Source organism: Pseudophryne corroboree, chromosome 5 (assembly GCF_028390025.1).
Source record: "Pseudophryne corroboree isolate aPseCor3 chromosome 5, aPseCor3.hap2, whole genome shotgun sequence".
Lineage (NCBI taxonomy): Eukaryota > Metazoa > Chordata > Amphibia > Anura > Myobatrachidae > Pseudophryne > Pseudophryne corroboree.
In genome coordinates, this window is record NC_086448.1 from 252,696,950 (window position 1) to 252,712,375 (window position 15,426).

The 15,426-nt window shown below is 42.5% G+C and overlaps 1 protein-coding gene across 13 annotated transcripts in view; it reads right to left on the reverse strand.

Annotated features, from left to right (window-relative positions):
- Positions 1–15,426, reverse strand: part of NEK10 (NIMA related kinase 10) — an 831,700-nt gene that overhangs the window by 685,791 nt on the left and 130,483 nt on the right. For all 13 annotated transcript variants that reach the window (XM_063922254.1, XM_063922250.1, XM_063922255.1 and 10 more), the window contains 3 exons: positions 9,445–9,486; positions 8,646–8,724; positions 4,186–4,253 (listed from right to left, as the gene is read on the reverse strand). In XM_063922254.1, coding sequence (XP_063778324.1) covers positions 4,186–4,253; positions 8,646–8,724; positions 9,445–9,486 — 189 coding nt within the window. The remainder of the gene's footprint in view (positions 1–4,185; positions 4,254–8,645; positions 8,725–9,444; positions 9,487–15,426) is intronic.

The following is a 15,426-nucleotide window of genomic DNA, read 5'->3' on the forward strand; positions in this document are numbered from 1 at the left end:
TTGGGAGGCCGGGAGCGCACAGCAAATAAGAAGAACGCTATGACGTGGTGCTCCCTGATTGGCTGGCGGGTCCCCAAGTGACAGGAGTCATGAGGGGTCTCACCATTCGGGGAAACTTCAGTAGCGGGGACCGGGTTTTTTGCTGTCTTTTTTTATTAACCCCTGGATGCTTACATGGATCGAAGAGGACTGATCTACACTGGATAGGGGAGTATAATTTTTTTAATTACAGGTACCCCGTGGATTCTACTAGACAAGGGGACCGAGGAGCTCCGTGGGACACTAGGTAAGTATGTGTAAGAGTGTAAGTGTGCATGTATGTTTAAATAAAATGTTACTTTCACGGTGTGTGTGTGTGTGTGTCCTGTTTTTTTTATACTTATATTACTGTGGAATTACAGGTACCAGCGGGCCTCGCATGCTGGTACTTGTGGTTCCACAGCAAAAGACAATATTCTTTCTTTTTTACACATTTTATGGCTATCATGGGGGGTCCCCACTCCCCCAGGTAACCCCGGCCAGGGGTGACTAGATGGGGGGTTAATACCATGGCCGCAGGGACCTATATAAATGAGTCCACCGGCTGTGACATTAGCTTCTTGGCTAGTGGTGCCCAGTGCTGGTTTTAAAAATATGTGGGACCCCAGGTCCTTTTTTCCAGTATTTTAACAAGGACCAGCTCAAAGAGCCCGGGGCTGGTTATGCTTAGGAGGGGGGACCCCACGCAAGTTTTATTTTTAACTCTTTACTACATTTTAAAATAGAGAAGCCCTGTACGGATCTCACTGATCCATGCATGATTCTCCAAACACACCAGCCAAAAGCAGGTCTATTTGAAAGTGCTATTTCTCTACAAATTCCATACTTTTCCAGCAGTGTTTGGCTATTGTCAGCAGTGATTGAGAATACGAATCCTTAGTAAATTCCCATGTTATATGAGGTGTATGTGAAAAAACAACCGTGTTTGACCGATTGTCTATTGATTCGTATTTGTGTAGACGAATTGCCCAATCACTGTCGAGATTTGTTTAGTAAATTTCTTAGTTGCATTTTCGTATGAAAATGCAAACTCAAATCAAATCAGGATTTCCACCAGTGTGTGACTTCAAGATGAATGACAAATATAATGCATGTTAAAAGATAATATGGCATGGTAAAGGGATCATTTTACTAGTAGGTCATTGGTAATGTTATGAAACCTACTCTGATGAGAGGGCTACCAGGTGGCACCGGTTGGCACTCATATGATTACACCTGCCCAGCGGTCTTTTAGCCTCCTGAAAGCTAGGTTTCACCTTTAGCAGCCACCTTTCCAGGGTGAATTAGGTCCACCCTGTACTCAGATGCCCCCAGAACCTATGGATGGACAAGGCGACTATTGGAGGCTGGGCAAGAGTAAGGTATAGTGCAGAGAGATGCTCACAGGATGCAACGTAGATAAACTACCCAATACACAAACTGATAAAAGTAACAGAATGTATGTGAGTGCAACAATGCACAGGGTGGTGTTAAAACTAAACACAAACTGAATGTGAATGCAACAATGCACAGGGTGGAATAAGCGACTGAGTATAAATTGTACGTGAATGCAACAATGCAGAGGGTGGAATTAGCGACTGAGTATAAACTATACATGAATGCAACAATACACAAGATGGTAACCAATAACAGAACTAAAGATAAGAATCTGTGTGGAAGGTCCACACAAAACCTGATTTCAAGGAGGACTGGATCTGATCAGGAACACGAACAGGACTGGGTAACCAACTTCAGGAATACACTGAGCTGACAGGTTCTCACATACAGCAGAAACTATAACCAGCACAGGAGAGGAAACAGGAAGGGAATATAAAGGGAGACACTCCCAATCAGAACAGCCAGCATAACCAAGCCTCGTGATGAGGATATAGAATGCAGCTGGACAGCTAGACACACAGAGGCAAACTACTAATTATAGAGAAGCTGAGGCTGAACACAGGGATACATGCAGGAATCTAGCTGCTGGAGTGTAGTAACACAGACGCGCCGCTAGCGGCTTGTAGCAGGGAAAAATGACAAAAATTAGGATTTGTCTAAAAGAGCATGAAAGAATGGGTGATTTTATCCCAAAAAGTGCCATATCACGTTATAACCCCACACAGCACCCTTCTCACCCTTTAACACCTTGTAATAAAACTACCAAAATGTTAGATGGAATAAAATAGTCTGAATTTTTTGCTGGTCTCTGAACTGCCAATTTGTTTTTCTAAAAAATGCTCGGAAATTGTTGTATAATAAAAACATTTTTTTCAAATATCAGAACATCGGATTGGCACCATCAGAAACATTGCAACCAAAGCAGCTTCGATTTTTTTTCCAGCAGCTACTCATCTGAGTAGCCATAGGGTACACATTGTGGGGGCAGGAGAAGGTATTCATTTACATTTCCCCAGCAGCTGCTAATGTCTGCAGCTGCTGGGTGATTGGTCCTACTGTGCTGACCGATCAGCAGTGATCATCAGTATGGTAGGCACTGGGGGAGGGTGCAAGGATTCCAGTTCCTCTGAGACCAGCAGCTACGGGAAGATTCTCTTCCTGCAGCCGCCTACACAGTGTATCTGACTGGTTGCATCGTTTGCGACCAGATCAGATAACGCACTACAGTGCGTTTGCAAACAATGCGACCATGCCAGGCAAGTGGTTAATACATGTATATTTATAGCATAGTTGCCTACTCTCCTGAATTCTGCAGAAGAGTCCCATTTGTAGCTCCTATCTCCCGATTCTTTGGATTCACTGCAGCCAGGGTACCACCAAGGAATTTCTGGACAAGGACAGTGATCAGCCTCTGCTGTCGACAGCAAATCCTTGAGGGAGCCCCTGCAGTAGAGAATACAGCTTGCCTGACCACTGTGATCGGTGTCTTTTTATCTCAGCTGCAGTGTATGTGAGTTGTGGGGGGAAAAATTAGTAATCTTTAGTTAAACACGGAAAAAGGACAATACGAAAAAAGGTTTTCAAATATGTTTTTTACCAAGAGATGAGATGAGTAAGAATTCGCACAAAGGTCAAACTGCATTTGGAATTTATTGCAGAGATATCCCACTTGTTCAGTATTGCCCACTTGTTCAGTACATATCATGTTCTGTGCCAGTGTTGAAGCTACCATCTGTGACACATGCCTGGACATCACTCTTGGTGTGTGATTGCCATTACCCATTTTGAACTAGCTTAGTGGTTTCCAAACTTTTTTGAATCACGGCGCCCTAGAGTATCAGAATTTTTTTCACGGCACCCTTATGCCAAAAATTTCTTATTGAGAAATTTAGAAAGAAATATTAATTTAGGTAAATTGTATTTATGTCATCCTTAGGCACAAGGGAGGGACAAGATTTGCTTCTGTTTGGCCCCATATTGTATGACTGACAGCCACCAGCACTAGTTTTGCATATTATATTGAACATAAATAATTTGAATTGGTCCTTGACCACCAATCCAAGGCACCCCTGCAAGTGTCCCGAGGAACCCCAAGGAGCCACGGCACACAGTTTGGGAACCACTGAACAAGCTAATTGACTAGAAAGGTGTTTAAACACAGGTGATGGCAGTCGCGTGCTGGGAGGGATGTCCGGAGGCAGAGCGTTTGTCCCTCCTGGGGTCGTGTTGGGGGGTATGGTAACTGGCTAACTCAGATCCTTAATTTATCTCTGCTTAAAGTCTGCTAAACTTCCATACCCTCACTGTATACTATTCCTGTGTGCAGGTTCTTCATACAGGGTATTTCATATTACTACACAAACATCAGTTTTCCCCTATGTGCCTCTGGTCCTTGTATGGGTATTTCCCACAATGTAATCATTGTAGTGCGCCCAACATGGCTGCCTCACCTGGTGTGCTCGTGGATGGATTTAAAAATTCATGGACTTGACAGTTATGGTTGGACCCCAGACAGAATAATCCTGTGTAGTGCGCCTATAATGGCTGCCTCATCTGGTACCTTTTGTGGGTGGAATATATAACCCATGGAAGCTATTACCCAAAATGATATATATCTTCTAATATAATAATAATAATAATAATAATAATAATAATGATATACATTTATATGTATGTATGTATGTATGTATGTATATATATATATATATATATATATATATGTTATTCATATATTTCATGCACTTTAACATAAACAGAATGGTCCCTTACTTTGTGAGCTCCACATTGTATCACCCACTCCCTTTGATCCTTGGCAGCAGCAAGTTTCTGAAAGATATCTGCAATAAATGAAATGTCTTATAAATTACATCAAACCATCATACTATAAATGTACAAGCTAATTGTAACAATTGTGTCATTGCAATGATTTACAAAAAGATTATAGCTTAAATATAACATTCGTCCTCACACATCTGTTCATTGAAATTGTAGACATTTTGCATTGTCTTCAGTTCATATGCCCAGAGGCAAGATAGATGTTGGTGCCACCCTCAATGCAGACTCCTTGACTACATAAAATGAACTACACACCCATGAGATTCCTATGAAAATTAGTTGCATTGTGCGACTCAGTATTCTCCATCAAGTAACAGCCCATTTCTCACTAACATGTTACTGCTTGCCCATGGATGCATATCCATGCAACTTTGGACTTCTCATTTGGCGCATGCACAGAGTGAGATACAATACAGAGCACTGTTGTAATGCCAGACAATAAGGAGAGTAAATTTGTGAACGCCATACAATACTGAGAGCATTTTAATGACCACAATGCAATACTGAGAACATTTTTGTGACTACCAGAAAAACCAGAGAGAATTTTTGTGACTACCAGGCAATACAAAGAGCATTTTAGTGACCTCCATACAATACTGAGACAATTATTCTGACTCCCAGGCAATACAAAGAGCATTTTAGTGACTTTCATACAATCCTGGGAGCATTTTTGTGACCGCCAAACAATACAGAGAGCATTTTTGAGACTGCCAGGCAATACAAATAGCACTTTAGTAAACTCCATACAATACTGAGAGCATTTTTGTGACCACCAGACAAAGAGAGCATTTTTGTGTCTGCTACACAATTCAAAAACCACTTTAATGACCTCCATACAATACTGAGAGCATTTTTGTGACTGCCAGCAATACAAAGAGCATTTTAGTTACCACCATACAACACTAAAAGCATTTGCCTGTCTGCCTCCTCTTTCTGGCCCGTCTGGCCCTCCTCCCATCTCCGCCTATACCTCCCGTGGCTCAACTACCTATGTACCTAGGTCAGTGCACCTATGCTCAGGGCTGACCCTGAAAGATACTTCTTCCCCTGCACTGACCTTCACTGAGGTCCTGCAGCAGCCCCTTCAAGGGGAGCTCTGGATTTCCATCCTAGGTTTATCTGCTCCTTTGATAATGACTGATTAGCATTGTGCTGCCCTATCCAGAGTTAGGGTTCCTGTGATACCTCACCACAAAACCATGCATATATAGCGATAGGGGTATCCACTCTTGTAAAAGGGCTCATGTGGATATAAAAAATATGTGTATGTACTACCCCATGATCATTAATACAATGGAGTTATTTAATATTGGTGACAGTGGACACTGAAAAGCACCAGGAGACAGCACTTGAGTCATTGAACTGCATCACCACGCACCAGCTACATAGGATCTCGTGCTGCAGGTGGGATACATCCGGTACCCCAGAGGAGAGTTTATAAGGACTGCAACCCCGCCAGGTAAACTCCGCCACTCAGCTCACTGTCAGTAAAGGCAGATGCAGTCCATGAGACTGCACTGGCTTCACTGTGATTGGCAGTGTCTTCCTATTTGAAGGCCTACCTGCCAGTCACAGACACTACAGGAAGTCCCATTGGGAGGTGTTTGCTCCCTCTGTGACTGCCAGACCTGGCTGCAATAGGCACAGCGCTAGCTTCCTGTAGGAAGCCACTCCCTGCCTCGTCAGCCCTAGCCGGCTTCTATGGGCTGCAGTTGATGCAGTCCAAAGAAGCCGTGGTTTTGTGCATGTGCTGCTGTGCATGTGCCGGGTTCCAGCATCTGTGAACTGCACATAGTACAGGTGCCGGGACCCAGGTGGCAGCAGGGACCGGAAGCCTCGCCAGCGGCAACCTTCCTCCTCCAACAAGTAGCAGCCGCCGCTGGTCGACATTCTTACTGTTGTCACTACAGTGTCTGCAGTTTTGATATCAACATTCTCAGAATATCGACATGTGAAATATCTGCATTATCAGACTGTCGATATTAGGTTTAGGCTGTGAGAGTTATGGTTAGGCAGTGGGGTTCTCAAACTCGGTCCTCGGGGGCACACACAGTGCATGTTTTGCAGGTAACCCAGCAGGTGCACAGGTGTATTAATTACTCACTGACACATTTTAAAAGGTCCACAGGTGGAGCTAATTATTTCACTTGCGATGCTGTGAGGAGACCTGCAAAACATGCACTGTGTGTGCCCCCGAGGACCGAGTTTGAGAACCTCTGCACTAGAGGGAGGGTTAGGTGTAGGGATTAGTGTTAGGAGAGAAGTATTTACCAGAACACTGGAGCACCTGGACCAGGAACTGACAGTCACATGACCATCAGGACCTGGAAGCCATGCTAGACCATTGTGGCCCGTCAGTAGCAGGCAAGTCACAACTGGGCCACCAGCGACAATATGTCGACAGTCTAACATGTCAACCTTTCATCATTGTCCACATGATGAATGTGAAAATATGTTTATTAAAGAATACCCTCATAATCAGCTGCCAGCACCAGTGCTACAACATAGTTTTCAATACACAATGGGGACAGTGAGCACTGGATCCCGCTCTTGAATAGCATCCAAATTCACAGACTGGTCCAGATAACAATATAAACGCTCTATAGTTATCCCTTAAAAAGCTTTTTTTTTTCTCCTAGCATCCACCATGTGCTGTATGGCTGAACTTGGTTCCAATTATGAATAGGGCACCCCAAGCTGTTAGGTTCCTTGGTATAGTGTGATCCGACCCAAGTTGTGAATTCTTACCATTTTGGCAGAAATGGAGATGTATTGCCCCATGCTCGAGTGGCAACCAGCTCCAGGCTGTAGCACTGGTGGTAGTTATAAACTTGAAACAGGGGTGGCAAATTATATTTTTTTCTTAATTATTATTTATTTTTTACTACTGCAAAAACATGGCAGACTCCATGATCATGATGATGAAATAATGACTGGTGAATCTTTGCTTCGGCCACATATTTTTGCTGGATTAAATATTGCACATATGTCAAGTTACAAACAACTCAAAATACAGATGTAGAAACAAAATTGAACAGATAAAATGACCTAGATGTACTGTATACCCATTTTTATGTACCCCCAATTTAATTTGAGAACTTATTTTACTGACAAACACTTGCTTACTATATTTTTTTTTACTTTTTTTTTAAATGCATACAACAGCCATTCGATCCAATTTAAGTTCCCAAATCTTTTTATTATGACCACTAATATACTTTTATACTGTTTCCTCTCTTAGTTTGGCTTTTTTGGGGGTACAAGCAGATTTCCCCATTGTTTCTTTTGACAGCAAGAATTATCACAAGAATCCCATCGTCGTTAATTTGCAATAGGATATGTTGAATCACCAGAGTGCGCAAACCCAAAATAAGCCGTTTTTCACTGTAATTTTTTGTCGATGTCTGTGAAAACTGTTTGCAGTAAATTACTAAATTATTGCAGTTAATTGAATTCCCCCCTTTATTTAAAACGGATAGTTAATTCAAACCTAAAAAATTGCTTAATAACACTTATTAAGTGTTAAGTGATTTAATAACACTAATAAATGTGACTTTTTTGTGGCATTAACTAAACCACATGTGGTTTTTAATCCCTATCATAGGAAAGGGCAGATGTGGCAGAAACAAATAACAGAAGATTATGTTAAAGCTAAATTTCCATTTCTTCTCTTTTATAAAGTACTGTACTTTGTGTTCTTAAATAAACAAATCAAAATGATAAAAGTTGCATTATACAGCACATTATCAAGTCCTTTTCTTAAAGCGTACCTGCATAGCCTATTCTCGAGGCCACTCTCCCAACCTCCTGCCTATGCCTTGGCCATCTATGTTTTGCTTATTTCCTGCCATCAGGCCACCTTCCACTTGTCAAACCTTATGTCACCTGTCTGTTTCCCCCCTCCCCCCAGATTGTGAGCTCCTTGGAGCAGGGCCCTCCTTCTTTCCTGTTCTCACAACTATCTTCTTTCACACTTTAATTACAGCTCTCTCCTACTCAGTGACTGTCTATACCCACATCTCCTCTCGCTTGTTACTTTTTATTTCTTCCAACGGCTGCCTGCCCCTAGTAGTACGATGATTACTCTTTTGCTTCCTTACATCTGAGCTATATTGTTTACTGAGAATTGTGGTGCTAATTGTTTTCCTTTGCTGTTTTAGTGTTTATTCATTGTAATGTTAAGTTCTGTGTACCCTGTATTGTTTTAATGTGTGCCATATGTACAGCACTGTGAAACACTTGTGGCGCCTTATAAAATGTAATAATAAAATAAACTGGTCACACTGATATATCACCAAGAAAAAACATATGGACATATTTTGGATTAAAATGGGAAAAAATAAAAACCTTGTACTTACAAAACTTGGAATAACATAATTAATAGTAATACTTACAAGTCATATTGACCAACTTGTCAACGTCAAACTCGTCTTCACCAGATGAGAGGTATTTATCACATGTTGTCTGCATATACTAAAAATAAGAAGTGACTGTTCAACAAATGACCAGCAGATGGCGAATCAGCATTACAATTGAACAGTATTACTCAGATGTATATATTTATATCTAACTTGTGTATAAAGTACACAGAAAAAGGCTCTAGTTATTTAAAGTAATAGAATATAGATAATGGGCAAATGCTAAGAAAATGGAGTTAGTACAAATACCTCTCCATTACCTCCCATTCTATGAAGCAATTCTAAGCTTTCAGTGACTAGTGTTGGAATACATACAGACGTTGTAAGCCTTAGTTTTTGTTTTACCGTTCATGAAAAAAAACAATGAGAAAGAATAATTAAATATTCAAATCTAGGTTTTTGGTATTTCAGCCTAGTAGGTTAGGTTTGTGAATAATAGATCTCAGAACACTATATGACCTGTACATGCAGCTATTCAAACATTTAAATGCTTTATCCCATACACCAACAGTCACAGTAAGAAACAATAATACATTTATGGGGACATGTACTAAGCAGTGATAAAAGTGGAGAAGTGAGTCAGCGGAGAAGTTGCCCATAGCAACCAATCAGCTGCTCTGTATGCTTTTATAGTATGCACATTATAAATGTTGTGTCACTGGTGATTGGTTGCCATGGGCAACTTCTCTACTGGCTCACTTCTCCACTTTTAGCACTGCTTAGTAGATGTCCCCCTCAACATAGGTTTCTGGGTTCCAATAAATGAAACACTTACATGTGCAAGAGTGTCAATGCCATCAATTTGATGAAGCACTCCCTGAATAAAAAGAAAGGTATCAATTAAGTTATGTATATGCTATAAAATATATTATATTAATGTAGCTCTAAGTAAATTATATAAGGATGCCTACCGAAACAAAAAGCGTTAGGCGATTGGTCTTCCTACAGAAGCTTTGGTCCCTAGTTCCTGTACTTTCACTGTGCCTGTTATTTTGGGGTACATGTTCCCAGACCCGGCTTATTGCCTATTCCCGCTATCAATGAAATACCTGTATCCAAACCCAGATTGTTACAAGACCATTTATTTGGGGTAATCCTGAGTTTTGCTGTGTTTGATCGACACTTTGAGAGCTCTCTGGACTGTATCTGACCTCCTACCGTTGTGAAGTTACTAAAGTCTGTTTGCATATCCATTATCCACAGCATAAACCCAGGGGCACCCTGAAGCAATCTGAACAGGTGAAAAAGCTTAATACTATTATATGGTTGCTGACTACCTGTTTCACACCTCCCAACTTTACAGCTGGAGAAAGCGGGACTTTGGCCCCACCAGGAAAAGAGGGCGTGGCTTCATGGGAGTGCCGCAATCGCGACCAACGTCCCTATTTGCCTCACTGAAGGGGCATGCCCAGCGCTCTATGAGCTGCTGGCATGCCCCCTCTCCCTCTGTCTCCCCGTGAACAGACGCTGTGCGCATGCGCACAGCGTCTGTTCACCGCTACTCTGCTAAGTAGAGCAGCAAGTGATAGAGCCTCCCAACTGCCCCCCAACCGCGGGACACTGCTGCCTGCGGGTCAGACAGCGGGACAGTCCCAAAAAAATGGGACTGTCCCGCGAAAAATTGGGACAGTTGGGAGGTATGCTGTTTCCATATCTCTGTGACACGCCGCTATTGGAATTGGTCAATACAGAGGTAAACTCTAGTTTCCACATGACATAGGCATCAATAAAGCTTCAAAAACCCGCTTGATACATCAAAGATAACAATCAGTCTCCTGTACAAAAAGAATGCAAAAGTAGGCACATAAAAGCATGATTTCCGATCAACAAAGAAAGCGTTTGCCAATGTCAGGCAAGCAGTTTGTTAGTGCACGTGGCCATCACTATCATAATTGTCATCTGATATCTGTTTACAGTTGTGTGAATTTGCCATTACTGTATTTGGCCTACGTTAGAATATCTCTTCCCCATCAATGGCTTAAATAGCTGAATCATGCGCACGTACTGTACATATACAAGGGATGTGCAATACGTTTCTGGATGTGCAGTGCATAGGTAGAGTAGACACGATCTTACTAGTTGTGTACTGTAATCTCCGACTGAAGTTCTTGGGAAATGACAAGGCACAGAAACATATATAAGCAGCACTGCACACTGGAGAAGTCAGCATGTTCACTTCCTTCACAAACTCATTATGGACATCAGAAGAGGCCATCGGAGAGCCATGATCTTCTGCGACTACAAGAGTGTTCTGCAAGAGCAGGAGAGGTTTGACCTACTGCGATCCTCTTTTGGTGAGGAAGCAACGTCCCGAACCACTGTATTTAAGTGGTTTGCAGAATTTTGTCGAGAGGGAGACGGTCCCTGGAACATGAGAAACTTATTGCACACCCCTCATATTTGCTTTGTAGACATATCTATTTCATGCAAATTATGTTACTTTGGGGTCTATTCATGAAGCAGTGAAAAGAGTGGAGAAGTGAGCCATAAGGGGAGAAGTTGTCCATGGCAACCAATCAGCTGCTCCATATAGTATGCAAATTATAAATGTTACTTCAATGCTGATTAGTTGCCATGGGCAACTTCTCCACTGGCTCACTTCTCCATACTTTTCACTGCTTCATGAATAGACCCCATAGACTGGTGCAGAAATCACTCTGCATGAGTCCTTATGTGTCCATGTGGTGTCGTCCTAGTGCCCACACTTCAGTAACCAACTTATCTTGAAGTTTTTAAAGTCCAGAGACTAATCATACATGGTAAGATTTTATATCCAACATGCAGAGATATTTAGTTTTATTCTGCAAGTGGTCAACACTGCCCTCAGAAGCTGTGAGCAGTTGGCAACAAAGCAGAGCAGGCTTTATGTCACTCAGGGGGACATTTACTAAGCAGTGATAAGAGTGGAGAAGTGAGCCAGTGGAGAAGTGCCCATGGCAACCAATCAGCACTGAAGTAACATCTATAATTTGCATACTATAAAATTATACAGAGCTGCTGATTGGTTGATGGGGCAACTTCTCCACTGGCACACTTCTCCGCTCTTTTCACTGCTTAGTAAATGTCACCCTAATACTCCTTTTCCACTAGCTCAAAAAACATGGGTAAATGCACGGGGGTGCGCATTTACCCGTGTTTTTTGCTAGTGGAAAAGGATCCCCCCCCCCCCCCCCGCAAAAACCCGGATCAAGTGACCCGTGAATCCTACCCGGGTAGCTACCTGGGTAGGACACGGGAATGATCCGGGTAAGGTTGTAGTGGAAACGGAAGCCGTGTCGATGCGACACAGCTCCCATTTACACCGTATGGAGGGGCGGCGCTGGGAGATCATGTGATCTCCCAGCGCCGCCCCTGCCGCGTCACTAGCAGCATCACCAACCCAGCAATATGCTGGGTTGGTGAGCGCAGTGGGATAGGGGGCGGAGCACGGACCGCAGCCGGGTAGCACCCGTTGTCAGGCTCCCGGCTGCGACCCATGCTTAGTAGTGGAAAAGGGTATTAGTCACAGGAGAGACTTTCCCATCCACCCTCCCCTTTCACTAAGCTATGAAGAGGTTCTTGTTCAGTTTGTCGCAGCAGTTTATATTTCAGGTCTTTGTAATTGCTTTAGTAGTGGTTATCCATCTTAGGTTGGAACATGGTGTTTAGTTCATGGTTCCCTGTGGGCAGTGGGGTGCAGCCAGTCACAGTGCCCATCAGAGTTGGTGTAGGCTGCAGCTGGCAGGGGATATCAGCAAGGTTGTCATCTGATATGCGTATTACAGATAGAAATTTAGAGTTGTGATTGTGATTCAGGGACTTGGAATTGATGGACTCTGATGTGTCATTATATGTGTTATGTTATGGGATACAAACAATATTTACCCCAATTAGTGTTTAATAATTATGTTCAATTATAGTAATAAAACTGTTGTAGGCATTTCACTTGTTAAACGGTTCTTGTCTATGGCTCTTCATTCAAGGTTATAATTTTGTCTTGAACCAATTAACATACTGTACAGTATAAGAAATGTAGTAATCTTAGAACATAGAACCTTATTCAGCAAGCATTGCAATTTCTGCTAAGAAGCAGTTGCTGCGATCAAATAGTTGCAGCCCAGAAACTGAGAAAAAGCGCCCATCACAGAAATTGCAAATGCATCGCAATATGCGGGCTGATCTCAAAACCATACGCAATTACCTGAACATCGAAGATTTTCCAATCTGCACCAGGTAAGGTCGTCCACAATTCTTGTGACACGAGGCTGGAAGTGGTCATCGCTGACGTCAGACACCCTCGGCACGCCTGCGTTTTTTCAGACACACCGAGAAAACAGCGGGTTTCCACCCAGAAATGCCAGCTTCATGTCAGTCAAACAGCGGCTGCAATGCGATTACGATATGTACGCAATTTCTGTTGCTATTTCCCTTCGCGCCTGTGCAATGCGAACGCTACGCATGCACAGTTGTTTGATAATCGGCTGAATTGCGATTTGCAAATTTTGCAGTCCTTACTGAATAAGGTCCATAGTTTATAAAATAGTTTCAAAGCACTGGCATTTTTGGGCTATTGGAAATATTTTTCATAAGAACTGTTTTGAGAAACACAATACAGCGCTGTTTGCTTTTTAGTACTTAACTAAGCCATGAAAGGATTTTGCTAAGTTACAATACAAAGTGACATATAATGCCTCACATTTCCTTGGCTGTAAGAACTTATTTGTTTACTTAGAATAGAATTTCATATCCCAACACTTCTTTCCATATCTGCAACTTAATTCTGCAATCACAGTGGCCAAAGCAAGCTTATTAATGATACTGTTAGCGTGCAGGGAGTGTCTGGAGGGAAGACAATCCATTTATCATGTGGTAAAGAGACATTTTTCCAGTGAAAACGCCTGCAAAATGCTCAACCATCCTGTTTAACAAAGGATTAACTCAGCCTCATCCTATTTTCTGTACTTTCCCACCGTCTCAAAGACCTGTATGGGGACAACGGCTTCACTCAATTTATTATGCTAGGGAGATCTATCTTTAGATGGTGTTATCTATTTATGGCAAAGCTGGATCAAAAGTTTATGCGTATAGGCATAATACTCGAACCCTTCAACGGCAGCCATTGTTCCAACGGCAGCCATACTCGAACTTCTTTACGGCAGAAAGGTGAATTAAAGCGGAACAGCATTCTATACCAGTGAGGAATGGAATGGCGCAATATTGAACTCATACAGTGATAGAGCCCTGAGTTAGATACAAATGCAGTTGTGATTAAGACACGGGTAAGTAAAGTAATGCCAGGGTTGGAATGGCCCATAGGGGTACATGGGAAACCCCCGGTGGGCCCCCCACCCAGGTTACAGACTGTGCACTTGAATTCTACATTATACTTTTGTTACATTATACTGTACAGGACTAGAGTATTTTCTGCAGTGCAATGCTGTTATTAATCTGGTACATTGTCATGCTTAAATTAGCAGTATTTACTATATGTCAAGGAGCCCACACCATGCATTCTCTAATGTTTAGCCAAGCCTCTATCGGGTCTGGCCACACCCACAAGAAAGGGCCACTAAAACTGCATTCCTCCGGTGGGCCCTTCATGCCCCAGTCCGACACTGAGTAACGCTGCACTATTTATGGGGGTGAATGAAAAGTTATAGCAACATTTCATGCGTGTCAAATTTTGTTTTGGAAAGGTCATTCAGGCTCAGGTAATTAGTACCCCCCTTCCCTCCACTGCACGCTGCAGAGCAAAAGAAACACTTATAGACAAATTCCACCAGTGTCACATGTAAAATTTAGCAGCTAACATGACGAATAAGGAGAATATTTTGCAGAGTAAAATGGAGGATTTCTCTCACGTTTTAGGGGTAAGAGAACAATAACAAGGCACTCATTCACAATGCTTTATTGTTCTGAACTGCACTCATTGTTAAGGTGAAGTGGCTGGTCGACTTACAAACACTCAGAAAAAAATTGTTTCATGTTTCTGAGCATTTACGAGACTTTTTTAACTGCCATATGAAAACACTAGCTGAAGGAGTTGTGCGCAGTAGAAGATATTAGCGAGCCACAAAGAGGAGGATCCATACAATTTAAAATAAGCATTAACAGCTGCTTCCTGTTGCTTCTTACTGAACATTAGTAACCCCTGGCCTAGGATTTTCCAGGTCAGATGAATAAGCTTGATCAAGGTCTCCAGTGGTATTTGCAAATAGATAATGAAATCATAAAGTTCATGTTGTGAATAATCCTAAAATTAAATGTAACTACACTTAGAGGAGGGGATTCAATTGCTGGCAAAGGGTGTGAATTCCCATTGCTGCAGTGTGAACTGTCGTTGCCGCGGTATTTAATTGCCGGAAACAGCAACCTTTGCCCATCTGATCCGCACAAAAGTGCTCACTGCCCTATGGGGTAGTGAACGCTTTTGTGCGAGTTCCCGCTGCAGTAAAGTGTGGCGGGTGCTGCACAGATTCGGCCAGGCGAAGGATTCAACAGCAATTGAATTTCCCCATATGAGTCTAAGGGCGGTATTCAATTCTTTTCACCCTCTTCCACACCTGTTCTGTTTCTGCTGACGGGCGTGGTATAATCATTTCAGCTCGCTACCTCTAGGGTAGCAAGGGCACCCATCCCTTTATGAAGCTAAACCTGATTACTAAAGGCGCAATATGCACAATGACGGGGATCACTTTAGAAAGGAGAGTGGGTGTGACATATCATTTGAATATCGCCCCAATAGGGAAATCCTGAAGCGTTCCCATGAATGGCAATC